The 19562-nt window shown below is 51.8% G+C and overlaps 6 protein-coding genes across 6 annotated transcripts; 2 read left to right on the top strand and 4 right to left on the bottom strand.

Annotated features, from left to right (window-relative positions):
- The first annotated feature begins 98 nt into the window (after nucleotides 1-98).
- HMPREF1120_03496 (14-3-3 family protein) lies at nucleotides 99-2268 on the top strand. The gene is made up of 5 exons (XM_009157568.1): nucleotides 99-496; nucleotides 938-1041; nucleotides 1096-1402; nucleotides 1462-1774; nucleotides 1830-2268. Exons 2-5 carry the CDS (start codon nucleotides 981-983, stop codon nucleotides 1947-1949), a joined length of 801 nt encoding a protein of 266 aa, XP_009155816.1. The 5' UTR covers nucleotides 99-496; nucleotides 938-980; the 3' UTR covers nucleotides 1950-2268.
- A 658-nt stretch (nucleotides 2269-2926) lies between these two features.
- HMPREF1120_03495 (uncharacterized protein) lies at nucleotides 2927-5257 on the bottom strand (the record flags this gene model as incomplete). Its single annotated transcript, XM_009157567.1, has 3 exons — nucleotides 2927-4227; nucleotides 4297-4814; nucleotides 5091-5257. 3 exons carry the CDS (start codon nucleotides 5255-5257, stop codon nucleotides 2927-2929), a joined length of 1986 nt encoding a protein of 661 aa, XP_009155815.1.
- Nucleotides 5258-6362: 1105 nt separating this feature from the next.
- HMPREF1120_03494 (uncharacterized protein) lies at nucleotides 6363-8015 on the bottom strand (the record flags this gene model as incomplete). Its single annotated transcript, XM_009157566.1, has 1 exon — nucleotides 6363-8015. One exon carries the CDS (start codon nucleotides 8013-8015, stop codon nucleotides 6363-6365), a length of 1653 nt encoding a protein of 550 aa, XP_009155814.1.
- Nucleotides 8016-8339: 324 nt separating this feature from the next.
- Nucleotides 8340-12096, bottom strand: HMPREF1120_03493 (uncharacterized protein). The gene is made up of 3 exons (XM_009157565.1): nucleotides 11392-12096; nucleotides 11192-11335; nucleotides 8340-11133 (listed from the first exon to the last, which is right to left on the bottom strand). The coding sequence occupies exons 1-3, from the start codon at nucleotides 11459-11461 to the stop codon at nucleotides 8441-8443; spliced, it is 2907 nt and encodes a 968-aa protein (XP_009155813.1). The 5' UTR covers nucleotides 11462-12096; the 3' UTR covers nucleotides 8340-8440.
- Nucleotides 12097-12206: 110 nt separating this feature from the next.
- HMPREF1120_03492 (uncharacterized protein) lies at nucleotides 12207-16389 on the top strand. Its single transcript, XM_009157564.1, has one exon. The coding sequence runs from the start codon at nucleotides 12702-12704 to the stop codon at nucleotides 15870-15872; it is 3171 nt and encodes a 1056-aa protein (XP_009155812.1). The 5' UTR covers nucleotides 12207-12701; the 3' UTR covers nucleotides 15873-16389.
- Nucleotides 16390-16979: 590 nt separating this feature from the next.
- On the bottom strand, nucleotides 16980-19234 carry HMPREF1120_03491 (uncharacterized protein). The gene has a single exon (XM_009157563.1). It carries the CDS (start codon nucleotides 18593-18595, stop codon nucleotides 17222-17224), a length of 1374 nt encoding a protein of 457 aa, XP_009155811.1. The 5' UTR covers nucleotides 18596-19234; the 3' UTR covers nucleotides 16980-17221.
- Nucleotides 19235-19562: the final 328 nt, after the last annotated feature.

Genomic DNA, 19562 nt, shown 5'->3' with positions numbered 1-19562 from the left:
TAGACATATTTCAGCATAATAGGCACACTAGTATGAGCAGTGTGCAAAGCTTGTTGTAGTTAGCAACTAACCTTCTTGTATCACACTTGGACCCATCTGGCCAAGCTCAGCTTTCCATTGATTATGCCGCGTTGCTTAGTAGCTGAGAGGAGAGTTAGTGGGCAGTAGTGGCAGCCCGTCCCCACTACCACATCAACTCCCAGTCCCAAATCTGCGGCCGGTCAGTCACTGTCAGGCCAATCCGTCAATTTCATGTCGTTAGTGACAGTCTCACTCTCCCTTCTTCGCTTGCACCACTAAAGTTCCACCGCCTGCGATCCTGCTGCACACACAACAACTCTTGCTTGACCTGAGATTCCCGTCTTCGTCCACCCTTCTTGCTCGTCGACACACCTTGTTATCAACCCGCTCCCGCAACTTGATATCCATCGCCAACGCTCCATCTTCTCGAGTTCTCACATCTACGAGTCTCGTCGAACCTTCGCCTCCTTCATCGGTAAGCAATCCTTCAGACCCAACACCTGTTCGTTCCAGGGACACCTGTACCCCACGTCTCCCCAGCCGCGACGGGTTGCACCTCGATTGCGCCTTTTGATCGATGAGCTTGGTCTGGGGCGGAATCGAACACCTGCTGTCGCCTCTATACACACTGGGACTGTCTTTTCGAGAGAGCTCTGTAACCTACATCTCGTGTTTGGCCAGAAAACACCTCCGTGGTTGACGTCAATAAATCCCACACACCCGTGTCCACTTCACGCAATCCTAGCTTTCGCGCAACCACAGTTGATACAACAGCCCAAAAAGGACTCTGAAACTGCAATATTCACATACTGCGTGCCGCTCAGTTCACCGCGCCGCCAATCGCGGCCATTGTACAAGTTGTCATTTGACTTCGATTGCGTATTTGGCAGAAAGGGCTAATGAATCATCCATGCAGGTTTCTTTTCATTTGAACCATCTCACCGAAACAAATCACAAAAATGGGTGTGGAAGAGTCCGTCTACTTGGCGAAGCTTGCCGAGCAAGCTGAGCGTTATGAAGGTAATTTTGGTTGCTGATCTCTTTGGGTACACCGACACTAATGTCGTGTTCTAGAAATGGTGGAGAACATGAAGGTTGTCGCTTCTGCCGACCAAGAGCTCTCCGTTGAGGAGCGAAATCTCCTTTCCGTCGCCTACAAGAACGTCATCGGCGCCCGACGTGCCTCGTGGAGAATCGTCACGTCTATCGAGCAAAAGGAGGAGTCCAAGGGCAACGAGGCTCAGGTCAAGCTCATCAAGGAATACCGTCAAAAGATCGAGGAAGAGCTCGGAAAGATCTGTGAGGACATCCTTGAGGTTCTCGACAAGCACCTGATTCCTTCTGCTCAGTCGGGTGAATCCAAGGTCTTCTACTACAAGATGTGAGATCTCCCCACATTGAACACTTGCTGTCGAAATGGTATTGACCTTTGATGTATAGGAAGGGTGACTACCACCGTTACCTTGCCGAATTCGCTACTGCCGACAAGCGAAAGGAGTCCGCCGACAAATCCCTTGAGGCTTACAAGGCGGCCACCGAGATTGCTCAGACCGATCTTGCCCCAACCCACCCGATCAGACTTGGTCTTGCCCTGAACTTTTCCGTCTTCTACTATGAGATCTTGAACTCGCCGGACCAGGCCTGCCACCTCGCCAAACAAGCTTTCGACGACGCCATTGCCGAGCTTGACACTCTCAGCGAGGAGAGCTACAAGGACTCGACGTTGATCATGCAACTGTTGAGAGACAACCTGGTACGTTTCTGGTCATCCGTCATGCTATTTGAGACGAAACTAACATTGTCTGTAGACTCTCTGGACCTCGTCTGAGGCCGAGCCACAGGAAGCCGCTGGTCAGTCAAGTGAAGCACCAAAGGAGACTGAGGCTTCGACTACTGCGGCTGAGGCGGGCACTGAGAAGGCCGAATAGAGGGTGGATCGTCATCGTCACTCTTTGATGCGTCCGTTGACAGACCTCGACATTAACCACGTTTCTGGCTGTGCAAACAGAGGAGATGGGTGATGTTGGTCTGTGACATACAGAGGACAACAACAAACGACCCCCAAGCACTCAACGATGTTTTCCCCCTTTTGACCCCCTATCCCCGTGATTACCCCCCATTACGATAGCTCTAGCAGATGATACAGCAGACATCTGCGGCGGCGGTGCGAGACCGGTCCAGGTAGCTACTCTAGACAAAAGACAGAAGAAATAGCAATACGAATCGGGCGCATCAATTTTCTTATTGTTTATTCATTCATTCCACTTTATGCTTTATACCGACATGCATGTGCTGGTTGGTGTACTAGTAGGTGACGGTGTCAGCCCTCATTCCAGCCATCAGTCTTCCCCTACTTGGACACTTGTATGGGGGGCATGACGGTCTCTACCCGAGTAAGATAAAGTACTTTTGTATAATGTCATCCAGGTGGTTACTGTAGGAAGTGAGGAACTTGAAGCCGCAATATTGGTACCAAGATTGCTAGAAGGGAAGGAAGGCAGGCCACGGCAATGCACATGTAAGTAGTAGTAAATACTCTGGACATTCACTGACCTGGGCACTGACCAGGAGATGTGCGGATGGATTTCCTATCCTATGCTATTTTATCCGGTTTGCACACATCCACCTAGCTAGATACCTAGCTAAGTATCTGGGTGTGTGGGTAGGTACAAGTATCCTCTGAACTCGAATACGAGTCCTCAGTCCGTGTTCTGTTCCGTCCCGTCCTCGGCTTCAAGGCGTGTCTGGTCTGGTCTGGTATATCCTTACATTGGACAAAATGCAATGTCTTTCTTTGCCTGTGCGGCTTGAAGTTGTCTCGCGTCAAGTAGCCTCACCTGACCTTACCACTACCCTTTCAATTGGACCTCGACTTGGAGCCGGCTTCAATGGAAAGAAGTCTTCTTCAGCCACGAGAATGGCAGATCCAATCCGGATCCCTGACGATCCACTTCTCCGCCTCGAAGACCGAAGCAGCAGCCATTTCGCGACGATGGGCATACCATGCGCTTTTGATGAGATGTTCGTCGAGCTTGTCGGGCTGACCTTGACCTTGATCTTGTCCATATCCAGAACCAGATCCAGATCCAATACCAGATTTAGATCCAGATTTAAATCCGAATTTAAACCCGAATCTAGAATTACTGGAACCATGAACTTTCTCTCGACCTTGCTTCTCCCTCATCTGCACGATATCATCCTCCAAATCCAAGAGGTATCGTGTCGTAAACTTGAATGGCGGACGTGGTGGTAAACTGTGGAAAGCTTCGGCTGTGAAGATTGGTTCGGCCTCACCTTCGATTTCACCCTCCTTGACATGATCAGAAGTAGCAGTCGTACCAGCTTCAGCTTGGGGGAACGTGTACAACAGCTCTCGATTGTAAAACTCCCCGGGTTCGCGGGACGGTTTGAGCACTGCGTAACCGAAATTTTTGGTCTCGAGAGAAATAGGGACCCATGGTGATGATGACACGGACGATGGGAATTCGGTTGCCGCTGTGTGAAAAGTCCCAGGCTCAGTCTCAGACACGGTCTCTGCAGCAGATCTTGTTGTCGTAGTAGGTGCGGTTGTGGTGATTTCTTTAGCAGACACAGAAGCAGGCCCAGGCTCAGCAGAGGCTGTGATAGTATGTGGTTCTGTATTGCCTGGGTCAACTGCGCCGAGATCTGCTCCAGACACAGTGGCATGCCCTATGGCAACAGTAGTCACTTCCGAGCTGGATACCGATGGATTGTCGATATGGCCTTTTGTATCTCGAGTGTCGACGTCCTTCGAAGATGATGTTGCTGGAACCACTGATCCATCGTTGTATGTTTTCGTCTCCGTTATTTCCGCTGGATTCGCAGCCTCAGTCTGAGTTGGATCGGTAGTCAACCGACACTCCGGGTCAAGCACTGGTTCCTTTCTGACCAAGATATCTTGCACGCCATTTCGGTATTCGCCATTACAACGCTTGAAATAGAAGGCCTTGGCCACAGAGCTGAGCGGGATCAGTGCTTCAAGACGAGCCTTTTCCCAGACGAGATACTTTTTCGCATCTTCCTCGAAGGCCTGGATCAGAGGATGGACCTTCTTCTTGTCCCGATTCTGTCCACTGGTTTTCTTGTTATCGGCGATCCGGTCGTCACCACCGACCTCATCAACCTGAGCGCTGTCGTTGGGGTCGATCAGAGGATTATTGACCTCAACACCAGAGAATGCTTCATCTAAATTGCAACCATAATCAGTCTCGGCAGATTCCAAGACGAGGCGACAGGTTTGGTATTCAAACTCACATTCACGGCTGAGTTCCTCGTCATGATAGAGTTTGTCTTCGCGCTCTTCTTGTGCGATACGGTTGTAGATGAGGTCACGAGATTGTCGCATATGATCGTCCAGAATGGCATCAATGGGCCCGTTCAGAAGGTCATTGATATTCTGCAGACGCTGTTTTGCGAATTGGTCCATAAGCTCGACTTCGTCCTTGTTCTTGATCACCACGTCCGGCTTGTCGGAGTGGAAACATCCTTTGGCATGGGCCCATGTGACCTTTGGTTCTGGGAAAACCAAAACCGCTGGCGCAGTAAGCTTAGGCCGCCTCCTTTTTCTATTCTTCTGCTGCGACTTGGACAGCTGATCCCAGCACTCGGCAGGGTTGTTCCGGTCAAAGGGAGGTCGATCATTGGTAGAGAGGCTAATCTCCATGCCTGGTTTTTTGCAGGTTGTGTCTTGGGAATAGATCGGAGAGTAATAAGGGTGCACCAACGTCCGAACGTATGTCAACATCCAGTCTTCCATGTTGCCCTTGTAGCGTCTGTATAATATGTCAGCAGTAACCCATTGTAAAATTGCCGGATTCGAAGCGGCCTATTTTACTCATGACAAAACCGTGCACGGGCAAGTATGGAGTGTCAGATTCAACAAAGTGTGTCCGTTGGCAGCCTGGATGTAAATGATAGATACCCTTGGGGTCGATCTGGCCCAGGTGTCTTGCAAATCTGGTGTTCACACTGAAAGTGAAGTAAAGTTGCGACAAAGTGCACCAGAATTGAGAGCAGAACAAACATAGGAGAGATCGGGATATACTTACGTTTCAGCATGTCTCTCGCAGAGATGGAAGCTGACGAATGTTTCGCCATCGCAAGTTCGTAGTTCGTGAGCCCGTACGCACACAGGACATGCTCGGTAGTTCTCATATCCCCAGTGATAGCAACATGGATCACTGAGTTTGTTTGAAAAGTCGACACTCTTGGCCATGTCGTTGCGATATGAAAAGAAAGAAAAGTAGACAGGATGCTGATGTGTGAAAAGGACAGGTTTAAGAAGAACCAGGATCGCAAGACTGGGGAAGAAAGAAGAAAGATAAGTAGAAAGGAGATCGGCTCATTCGCTTGATTTGGATACAGGAACTTCACTGCAAGTGATCGTGTCACGCTCCACTAAGTGCATCGTGTGTCTTTTCGCATTCTTCTCCTGGTGTAGTGTAGATTTCACCAGCACCTCAGTCCACACTTCACATCAAACTCACCGCGCCTTCATCGTCCCTTTCTATTGCTGGCTCCTGTGTTCTGAAGCTTGACATTTTGGGTTGGCTTCCAACGAGCTGCTGAAAATGGAACAATGGGAGCCGTTGAACACAGCGCGGGTCCGTCCTCTGCTCTTCTTTCAACATTTCAACAACTGAGCGCCTTCAGCCAACCGATATTCTGACAAGGGTGATAGGCGCAACAGACACTCTTTCACTGACACTCTTGATGCTTCGAATTGACTTTGACTTGAGTGAACTTTGTGGATTGTGCCAATACTTCCCGGGGAGGTTCTGTTATCACCCATTCCATCAGCCCGAAGCAAAGTCATTCAAGGCAAGAGCACAATGGGCATCCGTGATAACGATCTGTAGAATGCACAAGCTGGGTCTTTCTTCATTTGGAGAATATGCTGCTCCGTGTGCTCTTGCGCAGTTGCCAGTCGTGGTGAAGGCTACATCCAAAATGTCAATGCTGATGTTCAAGATAGCCCAGCCCACATCACGGAATCGGCAACGGCAGGTCCTTCTGACGGCCTTCATGCTCCGTCAAAGAACTCATTTCCAGTGTTGGCATTTTACTGTCAACGCCCACATAAATGCGAGGATGGGCCCGGATCCTCGGTCCTGTCATAGTTCGTACTTTTCGTGGGGATTTTGGAGGCCTTGTCTCGACTACAGGCGTGATTCGGGATGATTAACAAGGCTTCGTAGGCTAGCTGATTAGTTGTAGAGTGATGCCATGGAGGGGACCTCTCCCATAACCGCGGTTGCCGTAAGACTCCTCCCGAGCAGCACGCCATGTTACAACCTCAGCAAGTTAAAACAGCTTGATTATCAAGTATCTGCTTTGGCTGCGTCATCTGAGACCATCGGCTGATTGGGAACATGCGGGTGTTTGGCTTGGTTGAGGATTGCCCGGACAAGGCTGAGCAGCAAAAGCGTCAAGACCACCAGATCAATGACATGAATGGCCCACCATACTTTGACGTTCAATCCGCACATACGAATATCGTAGGCCCATTCTCCTGACTCAAAATCAAACCAAGCACTTAAAAGCCCTGCGTTACCACCATAGTCGCCCATCATACTTCGCAAGGTGATCTCCCTGACGCCGGTATGGCAGAGACTCTGGTTCGCTTGGTTCCAAGGAACAGCGTCCCATGATGTTCGTCGATTTTCATCTGCCCCACTGTCGCTAGACCCAGACCAGACTGAATCAGCAGGAATGTAATGCCACACATCGCAACCCTCGTGATCATGGCCGGTAAGGATAAGGCCGTGTCTGCCTTTGCCTTGGGCTGGAGCGTCAATGTTTCCATGCATGCCAAACAATGCTTCCAGCGTGCCTTGACGGCTGACATGTTCGCTGAGATGATTCTGTTCCTTCAGCCCATGAGGCCTGTACACTCCGCCACCGTCGTCATCGCCCCAATAATCGAAGAAAGGAGCATCAACACATACACCCTTGTCCTTGTAGAGTGGCAGATGCGTAAGCAGGAGAGTGAACGAAGAACGATCTTCAACCGGTCTCAGACGATGGGAAATGATGCTGTTAATATAATCGTATGTTTCTGCTTGAAGGTCTTCGGCCAAAGCAGGTGTGTCCAGAATCAAGCTGTTTAGAACGATCACATGAATTGACGGTTGGTGGCCTGTTGCATTGGTTGGTATTGTGTCGTTTACTTGCGGATATTGAAACCTAACGTCCCAGTTGGATTTTCCAAAGACTCGTTCAAACCGGTCCAATCTGTGTCTCGATATATCTCCAGCATACCCAATGTCATGGTTCCCGGCGATGTTTATGATTTTGGTAGTCCAGCTACCGTCGCTCATATCAAAACTCTTCTCCTTTCCCAATTCGGCCAATGTGACAAGTTCGTCCTCAACCCTGTCACTCTTGGGAAACGCCCTGTTCCAAAACCGCCAGCCGCGCCATTCAAACTCCTCATCGGTAACCCACTGGCTCCCGATCAAGTCTCCAAGGACAGTCACATGAGACGGTCTCGACCACCAATGTAAAGTACGATAGATGTGGCCCAAGTAGTAGTCGTTGCCAAACAGGTCCAGCCGCTTGCGCAAGGCTTGCACCGCATCGGGAATGTCTTGCAGCACGATTTCTCGTATTGTATTGTTCGCAGTGTATATTAAGTCGCCGAGTTCTGCCGATGCCACGCTGCTCCAGTGCCGAGCGAGCTTGGGTAGCAGGCCATCCTCAGGTTTGGGAAGGGAACTGTCTCCCTCGAGTTGTGGGTCGGCGAGGACGAGGAGCCGGAAGGGCACGTTCAGGGCGTCATTTGGCTCGTCTGACCCGTGCACGGAGGAAAGATGATGTTTGAGCGTCTCGGTCACGGCGGTCAGCCGCGAAGCACTTCTGGAAGGAAAGGCACATCCATGAAACACGGGATATAGATACAGATAGATGGTCAGACAGACAGCGACCGGGACGAGAAGACGCAGCAGCTTGTCTGCGAAAGCAAACATGTACATTGAACCATAGGAGACACCAGCAAACGCCAAAGAAAAGAGTGAATTCGGTCAATGAGGTGTCAGCAAAGGATTGTTTACTCGATCGCAGTCCAATCTGAACACGACCGAGACACGCGATTTCAAGGTTGGCGCCTCCCAGGTCGGAAAACTTTGTCTGACAGGCCAAAATGATAGCAGCATCGTATACATAATTCCGTCTGACGAAATCTATTCCCATCCACCTGCAGGTAGTACTGGACGATGGTTACTAGTAGAAGACATCTTTCCAAGGCGGCGGTAGAGAAGTGAGGCTCGTCCAAGACCGGAGACCGAGATCAGAAATCTCGAATAAAGCAGGGAAATAACTTGAAATGGCACAACTACATGTGGCACCGTCTCAACAAGTACATGTCTGCTGAAGATGATCTATCCAACTATCATCACGTCTATGTCTTCGGAACGGCGCTGTCCTCCTGACTGCCTGTTGCCCCGCTGAAGTCGATATCCAGCTGGAGATCTATATTAGACTCATTAAGCTGGAGTCCTTGTATGTTCAATCCGCTCTCTCGTGGGCCTTTCTCTTCGCCCGGGGTCGGCTTCTCTGCCAACTCTGCAATGTCCTCCTCGGTTCCTCTCAGCGCAGGCGGCCTCTCCTTTCTCGCCCTCGCTTTTGCGAGACTAATTGTCTTCTGCCGATTGGTGGTTTCGAAACTCGACAAGTCATGCTCGATGGTCGCTTTGAGGATCTCACCCATCCACTTCCGTCCTTCGGCGATACTGTCGACTTGAAATAGATGAACAGTGGGCTTCGTAAATTGAACCGCTCGTGACGATCCTGCTTTGGGAGGCACAAGCTTGAAGAAAAAAGGGGCTCCTCCGCTCGAGTTACGAGAAGCATCTGACGGACGGTCACCTGTCGCTGCCGATGGATGGCCTGAATGGCCTGAGGCTCCTCCAGCGATGGTTGCGTGAAGTGCCGTTATGGGGTCGGAGCTGGCGCTTAATACTTTATGACCTGATATATCGATTATGCCCTTCTCTTCCGTGTCATCCTCAGAGTAATAATAAGAAAGGCGCCGGCCCCGAAGAATAAAAAGCCGAGGCTTCCACTGCCCGAGCAGTCCTGAGGACCGTTTCTTCATCCAGCCATAATGGTCGCAGTGCTTTCGTGCTTCGGCGGGCGAAATGGGCAATAAACCCTTGGTGTAGGCACTGGTTTGTCGTTTTGTCTTGGGGTTCGCCCGCGCAGTCGTTTTGGTGTGAAGGAGTGGTCCCAGTTGTTCGGTAGTGCTCCTCGATGGTGGCTCGCTGTTGTCCATCTCAAAGCTCCGTGAGGTCGCTGAAGGGGTTTGAGACCCGGAAGGCGACGCCAATGGGCTCTCTTTGAGCGGCTCGGCTGTCAGGTTGGAAGAGCCTGCTGCCTCTTTCTCACTACCTGTGATTGCGTCTGATGCCGCTCGGAGGCCGAGTAGTTTTCGCGCCTTTTGAGATGCCGCCCAGGTCGTAGATGCGCCGACAGTGGGCGAAAAGGAGCCAGTAGTCACTCTGGGCGACGACAAAGCCGACAGACTTTCATCCTCCAGATTAGTCACAGTCGGCGACGGCGCCACCGGTGACTTTTGTGTAGGTAAGTGTTTCGCACTGGATGACCTAAATCGGCCTTTCGTCGAACTGCTATAATAAGCTTTGGCGGCCGAAGACATTGAGCTGGGCGCTCGCTCCTTGATGGGATCAACGCTGCTGAGCCTCGAATGACGCATGACACCGTGGCCAGGTCTTCGAGCAGTGGCATCATCAATCATGCTGGATTGCCGAGAATGACCAGTTCCATCTCCTTTCTTCCTCAAAAGATTCCGGGATTTGCGATTCTCCACCTCATTCCCACTGAAGTAGCCACGGTCGATATCGATGGCAGAAGGGGGCCCTTCAAATGGTGATTCTTCTGGCAGATCAGCAGAGTCCGTATTTCTGGCAATATCCACTCGGAGCGAAGGGGTGCTTGCGCCGGCATTCGCAGTTGTCGCGTTACTCATAGACCAGTCTCTGTCAAGCGACGCGTTCTTCTTGTGAGGAGGTGAGACACCGGAGAAAGTTCCGAAAGCCGACTCTTGGGCACTGTGTTTGGCAAAGTCGATCGATGAGTGTCGCCGGGAGTGGTTCATCTCCCGGATCGATGCGGCTGAAGGACGGCTAGGACTTTCGCCGGCCATCGACGCCCTCCAGGAGGACGGAGGGGTGCTTCCACCAAGCTGGGACCTTGAGAACGGTGAGGGAGGCATCTGCGATTCGAGAGCGGGCGGCGTGGCTGCCGCTTGAGCATAAGGGTGAGCATGTTGGGACTGCCGGATCGACAGACCTGGCTCCTCCATCAGACTCGGTATTCTCGGTAGGATGGTAGCGCCAGACAGAACGCGGGAATGTGCCCGTGCTACGTCTTCGTTCGAACTGTCTTGTCTCAAGCTGCTCTTCCTCGAGTCTTTGGAGCTCCGGACTTGGTTCTGGAAATCGCGAATCTTGTGCCAGGTCTTGAGTCGACGACCCATCAGTCCAAAATCATATTCTTTCATGTGGATGAACGACTGGTCCATGTCCAACAAGACATCTCCTGTGATCTCCTGCTCCTCAAATATTTCGCAATGCTTGGGGTCGACCCCAATTCCCCTCAAGAATTCAGCGGTCTCGGCGGCGCTCCATTGCTTAACATCGGCCTCTGTGAGCCGCGAGCTTGCTTCGCTATCCGTTTCCGGGCCCGCCACATAAGACGCCGGATCCATATGACTGCTATATTCGCTTTCGGAGTCCTCTGAGATATGTCGTGGAGGGGCAAGACTCTGCCGCGGCGTGCTGAGATCTGTGATATGTTCATCTATGACACTCAATGTTTCATTCATCACTGGACTGTCCTGTCCACTATGAGTGCCAGAAAGAGTTTGGCCGATACTGCGCTGGATGGATGGGAGGTATGAGATTGCTGGAGCCTTTGAAGCGATGGAACGACGTGTCGCTGTCTGGTCTTCCGGTATTGTCGGCTCTGATGGTCCAACGTTTGCGCCGTTGGAGAGCTTGTGGGCTACTTGAGGAGGTTTCACGCTCGGAGCGCTGACCGCAGTGAAATTGGGCGGGAGCTTTGCGGTGTAGACTGCTCACGTATCAGCCATACTAGTAGTGCAAAGAGTGCCGGGAGTGAAGGCTCTCACCTCCAGGAAACAGGCCGGTGGTACTTTGACCTAGGTGCCTTCCCAAGTACCAGCCGTCTCCGAAGCCATCATCCAGTTCTACCAGTTCAATCTGATCTGATTTCCGAAGAGTCAATTCGTCCGCACTCCGCGCATCGAAATCATCTAATGCCCTACGGTCAGCGTGCCGCTGGAGGCGCAGGTAAGGAAATGCGACATACGAATCACCACCAGTATATCTCCCGGTTGGAGCGCGGCGCGCGGGCGCTGTTGCTGCAGGTTGTAGGCCATGACACCAAGTGTATCAATTTTCAAGGCGACCTCAGACAATTGTTCACTCGCAACCACTGCGACGCTGCAAAGCACATCTGCTCATCGATTCTCTAGCCAGACTTGACCATGGAATACAGGCTGGCGCGAAATACTGCGGCAACAGCCTGCATGATAGAGTCCCTGAGTGTGGACCGGCGGGAGGAGGGTGTTGTGTCTGTTTTAACTCTGTCGGTGAGAAAGGTCGCACGACGAGAAGACAAGACGTGGGTGTGATGGGAGGCAGTTGAGGTTGCGCGAATCGATCTGGAGAGGGCGGCAGAGGTGTAGATTGTGGCCGGTGTCAATTCGACAATAGACTGGGATGGTGACACGTCAGATCGTCGATAGAAGCATCCGGTGGGTGTACAGAAGGACGGAGGCGAGAAGGCAGAGGGGCCCTGTCAAGATTGATTGAGAGGTGTCAATGGGATGAACGGGGTTTTTTCGACGTTGAGGTTCAAGGTTCAGATCAGATCCAGAGGGGAAAAACTGCCTCGGACATGGATGATGGAGAGACTACAATGTTACAAGGGGACGAGCAGAGAGACTCGCTTGCTTGCTTCGCTGTCTGCTGGACTGGAGTCTCTCTCGGTCGCTCTCTGATGGATGCTCTGCTACGATTTGTTGGTAGACGAGGGTCCAGCCCGGTTCTGTTCGTATTCTCCGCATGTGGAAGAACCCATAATACAATGTAATTCCACTACTACAACTGTATTGCTCGTAGAAACTGCAGAATCAACAACTACACAATCTACAGGGCTCCTCCACGACCCAACATCCTTACTGTTAGTATTATTACACTCTCGCTCACTTACACTCTCTCTGCGTCCTCCTCCAGTGCCATCCAATCGCCACGATACTGCCAGCCGCGTTGGTATGGCGGCTTCCCGCCTGCGATCCTTCAACTGCGCTCTTCCACTCCCGACCGCCGCCCTTCACATGCGAGTGTGAGTGAATGCGTGCCTCTCCTTTGCCTGGTAACAAGCACCGCCTGCGCGCTTTCGCGCCTCGCGCTGGTAAACCGGAGCACAATGCTACTTCACCGCATCAAAGGTTATTCTCGCGTGCGCCCAAAACAAAAGCCCCGGTTGTTGTTCCTTGGCCGGTCCTTTCGAGACAATCGCGCCGTCTTCCCACCGTCCGCTCTTAAAGATCACCTTGCTTTCCGCTTCGTGTCCTCCTGCAGCCGTGACCAAGGCTCTTCTTGATCGACTCAAGCATGGCAGATTCCCGTGGCAAACAAGCGACCACGAGCGGGAGCCTGAATCCTCGTGATGCTGCGAGCGTGCAAGACAGCAATTACACTTCTCAATATTTCGTCGGCGGTCGACGGCGGGCCTGGATGAACTACACATCTGACCATGGACCTTGGAATCCACCATCACGTCCAATTGCTCCCAACCGCACCATCACGTTGCAACGACCTCCCACACGCGAATCTCAGCCTAGTGAAGAAGCAGGAACAACTCCCAGCGCAGTCGCGGAGTTAGATGGACCACAACCTGAGACTCATGCGACCTCCGCCGATCCTACGTTACTATCTATCATTGGCAATCCCAATTCAAGAGAAGGACAGCAGGAACACGCGGAAGAAAGCACAGATCTTCCTCAGAACGCCAACATACAGTCTAGCGCTACCAGTGTTCCCCAGGCCGGCGCTATGACTACGGCTTCGGTGTTGCAAGCACCGCCGCAAAATGTTCAGGGCTCTGCGCCTCCAAAAGGCACTTCTCCGGCCAAAAGAAAGCGTCTCTCTGATACCGAACTGACTTCCGAGCGGAGAGTTCGATCAGTATCCCGCCATGTTGGTGGAGCCATAACTGGTCCGCCCGCGACTCCTGCCAATTCTTCAACTTCTTACAAGGGCGCAATCCTAACCGCGTTATTTGATACCTGTGTCGCAACGATCCAACAACCACTGCTACCTACCGATTCGTCCAGACTCTTGATGCTGCGTGATGCTTGCCAATTGGATGACCGGTATTTCCTGGTGCTGAACTCGACCTATTTGTGGTGGAATGAAGATCCTACGAGAGTTCCCGGTCTGGGAAAGCGGATGTACGGCTACGAGATTTTGCAGACGCTGGTGCCACCTAATAATGTTCTCTCTGTCGCAGTGGTCGATCTCTGTAAGGTATTCTCGCAACGGCTACCGCAACACCTTCCTGAGCTGCGATATGACGCGGTAAGAGATGCGTACAGAGATTACCTCCACCACCTTTTGGATTCTTTGGGAACGGGATACGATCACCTTAGGGACGATTCGCTGAAGGCAGGCATCCCACCATGCCCTTCGCAAATGCAGTTGGCGTTGTCGGTTGCCTCGCCTGTTCTCCAAAAGCTTATCTTCTGTGCCATCCTCCGCTCTGCCTCTGCAGACAACAACTGGATTCAGCTGGCATTGACCCTCTTTCAGGAGTTTCAAACTAGAGCTCCCATCCCGGACGGGCCCGATGCGCATGATCAACGCCGCGCGATAATTCTGGAATTCGGTCAGAGATACCGCGCATTGCACGCCCATTATGTCAATTTCAATCATCAGATGACTTTGGGTGCGTCGCAGTTTCCGCAGGGAATGTATCAGAACCAGCCTACAAACTTCGGTATGGGACCTTTGCTGCCGGCGCAATCGCTCTTGGATGCGCGTATCTACCCAGGAAATCAAGCTGGACAATTCTCTCCAACCCAGCAGCTGACTTTCTCTGTACCAGCAGGTTATCCGACAGCTCCAGCCATTGCTCAACAAGTCTTGCCGTCGCCGCCGATAGTTCGGGAGCCACCTCGTTTCAATTCCCAGTCTCCTTTCTCTCCTGCTGCCATGAACCACCAAGCAGCGCCAATGGTCTCAAAAACCGTGTCAACAGCTCGTCCTGTGGCCCGGCAAACACGACCTTCCATTACGGCGCGGGCTCTTGGGACTACAGCGGCTCGTTCTTCTAACCCTCCACATTATGCGCCCCAGCCTCCAATGGCCTCCCAACCCCAGTCCCCCGTCCAATTCGGGACGATGGCTAGACAACCTGCAGCGGTAGCACCGGCACTGCCTTCACCTTCCCAGATGAACTCGGCCGGGGTGACCCATCCAACCTCCCTCTTCCCGCCTGCCACGTACACTTTGCCGATCCTAGCGCAGCCGGACCCAGATAAGCGAGCCATGCACCAGGCCCACCTGGCTGCTCCGAAGTACATCAAAGTCGATTGTCCAGAGGCAAAGTATTACCAGTACGTCGAAGACATTAGGGAGCTGCCTCAACTGCTCCGTGCAACAACTGATTTGGTGCGGTGGACTGTTCACATCTCACCAGATGTCTGGGCCCGGAAGGCGGAAACAATGTCACCTGTTGGCGAATTCATGGTCAAACAGCGCAAGATCAAGAATGGCTCTGTACAGTTCCGAATGAAGTGCATAGCACTCGATGACAGTGCTGAAGCACCGATGCCGAGCCTTTCAGACTTTTGCGCTCGACCGACAACTTGGCCCAAATATCTGTCGATATCCATCAATGGTGACTTCGGCGTCGACTTTCGCCGCAAGGCACTCCATGGTGTTGATCTGCCTACGGATGTCACCGATCTCCTCAAGTTCGGGGACAACGAGATCGTCGTATGCACCGCATCCACTCCCGCAGAATCAAAGACGAGTTATCTGTTGGCAGTTGAGATCGTGTGCGTTTCCACCCACGAAACCGTGCGGACCATTCCAAGTCGTATCGGAGCAGAAGAGTCTCTGACCAGTGTCACCAAGGTCTTGAAAGGCGGCGACAAAGAACAACCTGCAAACGGAGCCGACGACGACGAAGATGACGTGGTCATTGCACAATCCGTCTTGAGTATCGACCTCGTAGATCCCATTACCTCTGTTGTATGGGTCACGCCCGTGCGCGGAAGAGAGTGCCAGCATCGAGAGTGTTTCGACCTGGAAGCATTCCTGCTCAGTCGAACGAGCCGTGACAAAAAGAATGCCGATGTGACGGACCCCGACCAGTGGAAATGTCCGATCTGCCGCAAGGACGCTCGGCCTCCGATGCTAGTCGTGGACGAATTTTTGCTCCAAGTCCGTCAGCAGTTACAGCAGCGAAATCAGCTCGAAGAGGCAAAGGCAATTCTGGTCAATGAAGATGGTTCCTGGGACGTGAAGCTCCGTCGTGGCATTTCTGCAGTGCGGTCTAAAACTACAGCAACGGCAGCCAACATAGTAAACGGCTCAAAAGCACAGTCACCAGCAAAGGTGACGTCTAAAGCAGGGTCGCCTCAAGAAGCGGAGTTTGAGACTGCTGCTGCTGCTGGAGACAAAGCTGCTTCTGCAACCCCTACAGCAGGAGTCTCTGCAACTCCACCTCCCGATTCCATCGTTGTTCTGGACGATGATGATGACGAAGTGATGAATTGACGATCGACACGATGGTGAAGATGAATTTTCTTCTTCCTCATGTTTTGCCTTTTGGCATTCATTCGCGGTGCCTTTTTGAGATGTGATGTTCTTTTTTTTTGGTTTGCGAGAGATACCCCTTTTCGCAAAATTGTTTGTTGGTGTGTCGATATCGTGTTTGGGTAATTGGGCGGCGTTTGAGTTCACAGACTCGGTTGGAGTCTGGTTCAAAAAGTTTTGGGGGCATTGTTTCTTTTTGCTCCTGGTAATTATGTCGATGCAGTGGAACGATAGAAGGCAATGGAGCCACTATGTGTTTGAGTTCGGGGATAGAGAGAGGATCGCTTGCTCTACCAGCCAGTGCTTGTTACTTTTGTCCAACCCACATCGTCGCTGCAGCAAGCAGTAGAGGCAGGGCTACCAAGAGTCGCCTACCATGTCAGATGTCAAATAGTCGGATCGAGCATGGTCGAGACAACAGAGTCTCGTTACAGAAAAGTAATAACAAACAATAAAAATTGTATGAGTAAAAATCAAGTTCCTATCTGTCCTGTTCTGTGCTTTCCTATGCATGCTTCCCACCCTGTATGGGGTACATACATGTGCATCGCAGGGCTTGTAGAGGGTCCTTTTGTTTTTTTTCAAGTTGTCCCAAGTTTGTATTATCGAGGTAACTCGCTGGATGCAGTAATGGATAGACTGATAGTACGTACGATGCTATAAAATAGATGTCTACTATCTTATAGTGGCGAGATTCTGCAAAACGCGAACAAGTGACACTGGCAGTCATAAGGTAGTAGTGGTAGGTCCTAAGTACCTGGTGGTAGGTAGTAATGGCATGAACTGCACTGATACAGTGTTGTAGATTTCTTCCCTGTCACTGCACTGTTGTTACAGTATTATATACCTAGGTAGTGAGGCAGCACGAGGCTGAAGATGAAAAGGGGGTCTGGGGCTGCCCCACCGCCCACCTTGGATCTTGATTTTGATTCGTCTGATTTTGACGTACCTCCTACAAGTGTGATCTTGATTTGAGATCACTACCTAGAGATGTCGACTTGACTGCACGTTGCACTCTACATTACAGAGATGCAGTTACAGTTACCGACAAGGAAACAAAAAGAGTGTAGGTGACGTTGCTTTGTGCAAAAAGGGGGTGCCAGGTGCCAGAATTCCTTATCATATTTGCTCATGCTCACGTTTGCACTGCACTCCTCTTTCCATTGCGGAAAGACTTTTCTTTTCCTTCACGCCGAAAGCAATGCAAACCCAGGGTATTTGAGCTGTTCATCTGTATCTAATAGTACTACCAGGAGTACTATCCATGCTTTCTCTTCGCATTCTCCTGCACCACACTCTTCTGTCCACGCTCATCGCTCCACACCATTTGCATAGCGCAAAAACGTCTCTAGTTGCTCCATCTTGGCAGCATTTCCAGCTCCAGGCTGGTTGGCTTGACCGCGGAGCTGGGCCAGCCGGCTCCGCGTCATATGGGCTGGTTGGCTGGCTTGGGCTTGCAACTGTCTCAGGCGGCTGCGAGTCATAGGGCCAACCGAACGTTGAGCTTGAGTCGGACGTCGGCGAGAGATTCTGGTGGCAGTGGTTGGCTTTGCTGGGAGCTTGAACTTCAGCGTCACCTTTGGTTTGGCGGGCACCGAAAGCTTCAAAGTCAACTTGGGCTTTGGAGGAGCTGAGAACTTCAGTATCAATTTTGGTTTTGGTGGCGCTGAGACCTTCAAGGTCAACTTTGGTCTTGTCGCGGAAGTTGCCAGGCTCAGTAAAGGCTCAGAGGCTTCAGGTTCTTCGCCATCGGCGGCATCCTGGTCAAGCCTTGCGCGCTTGTTTGGTGGTGCCCCGTCGTTGTCGTCGTCATCGTCCTCTCTGGCTCGCTTGTTTGAAGGCCGGGCTGTTGGGGATTGAGGCTCCCAGCCTGGCGGCGAGTTTGGGGGTGCCATCCACCCGGACCCAGCACGGTTGAAAGTGGTGGGAGGTTCATCATCATCGTCGTCGTTTTCGTCGTCTTCTTCTTCTTCTTCTTCTTCCTCCGTTTCATTATCTGGGAGGTCTGGATCCGCGTCGTCACTTTCAGACGACGATTGACGGATCAATTCGTCCACTTGTTCATCGAGGTCTTCGGGGACTTCGGGCTTGGGAGGGCGTGCGAGGACTCTTGCTGGTGGATCATCGAAAGTCTCGAGAAGTTGGATGGGACGGCCATCCGCTGATTGCCAATGCTCCGGATCGTAGTAGGCGTCCAGCACCCCGGCCTCATGTGGAGCGATTGGGGTCTGGTCCTTGGGGCTGTGGAGCTGCGGCTCGATTGGCACATTGCGCGGCGGAGGGTTCCAGTCGATGGCTCGGAAGAGAGGATTCGTCCAGGGGGTCTCTGGGACGTGATAGGTAAAGTCAGCCTCGTCTTCTTCCTCATCTTCGTTTTCATCCTCTGCTGGGGTAGCAGAGTGAAATTGGTTGTTCTCGGGTGCCCACGGGTCATATCTGTCCCAGTATCCGTTCTCGTCGATCTGCGGCTCATAGTGGTCGCTGCAGGTGCTGTCGACGTAGCGGAACTCGATTGTGTTGCTGCAGATTGGGAGGCCGTGGGCGTGGTAGCCTGTCGGATACGGGGGGTTTCCTCGGGCAGCGGCCGCTTCGCAAAGCTCTACTGTCATTGGTTGCATGTTTCCAAAGCAGTTGAGGCCTTGGTGCGAGCAGTGGGTGAAGACGTATTGGATTTGTCGGCACATCTTGATTGGTAGAGTTCTGAGAGTGCAACGATTTCAAAAGTCTTCCAGGTGTGATGGTTTGAGAGAAGATGAGGGAGGCAAGAGACGAGAGGAAAGAGGGTAGAGGAAGGAAACCGTGCGAGCAAAAGACTCGAGAAGATATAGAAATATATATATATCCCCAATTGGGAACCTGGCAGACGAGACATTGTGTTCAAGTTTCGTGGTGTTCATAGTCACTGTTAGCAGCGGGTATTCAAGTTGTTGTCGAGGTGCTATTGTGTTGGGGAGTGAATGAATGGGCATTGTGATTCAAACAATCAGACTGCAGTGAAGACAGCTCTATTGACAGGGATGGAAGGACAAAGCTGAATGACAATAAAGCATGAGAACACAGTGACTGAAAGAAGACCATTATAGTAAGTGACAATCAAGCACGACAATTGACGAGTGACTTGTGTTCAGATTCGATTGTGCCCTCCTGGAGATCTGCCTGAGCAGTGTCCTCGACGCTTGTCGAGAGGTGGGATTTGACTCAATGATGTACGCCATAATGTAGACGTCTTCCTACCGTTATCGTCTCAGAGGACTGAGGCTGCCGGCCTTCGTGGTCGCAGCATGGCTGACGGTAGATATACATTCTATAGTAGTTCAAGTTGATGGCGTGGATAGATTGATCATTATTGAGGTCGAGGGATGAATTCCTGGAGTTGATATGATCCAATGTGATTGGACAGGCTCAAGAGGCCCGACCACGGCAGACCTCGGTCTGACGGCGGATGCTCCGACAGCCCCTAACAAGCGCTAACCTGCCCCTGGCCTATAGGCAGCCATTAGGCACCCCAGGTACTGCTCTAGGGATCTTTAGGCGACTGGGATCCAGGCGTAGAGGCATCCTCGGCTGCTGGGGGCAGGCTTCGGGAAGAATCGTGCGAGTGGCCTGCAGGTGTCAGACCATGGACGGATTATTGTATACGGTCGATCAGCA

This window comes from Exophiala dermatitidis (genome assembly GCF_000230625.1).
Source record: "Exophiala dermatitidis NIH/UT8656 unplaced genomic scaffold supercont1.3, whole genome shotgun sequence".
Classification (NCBI taxonomy): domain Eukaryota; kingdom Fungi; phylum Ascomycota; class Eurotiomycetes; order Chaetothyriales; family Herpotrichiellaceae; genus Exophiala; species Exophiala dermatitidis.
This window is presented reverse-complemented; position numbering and strand designations above follow the sequence as displayed.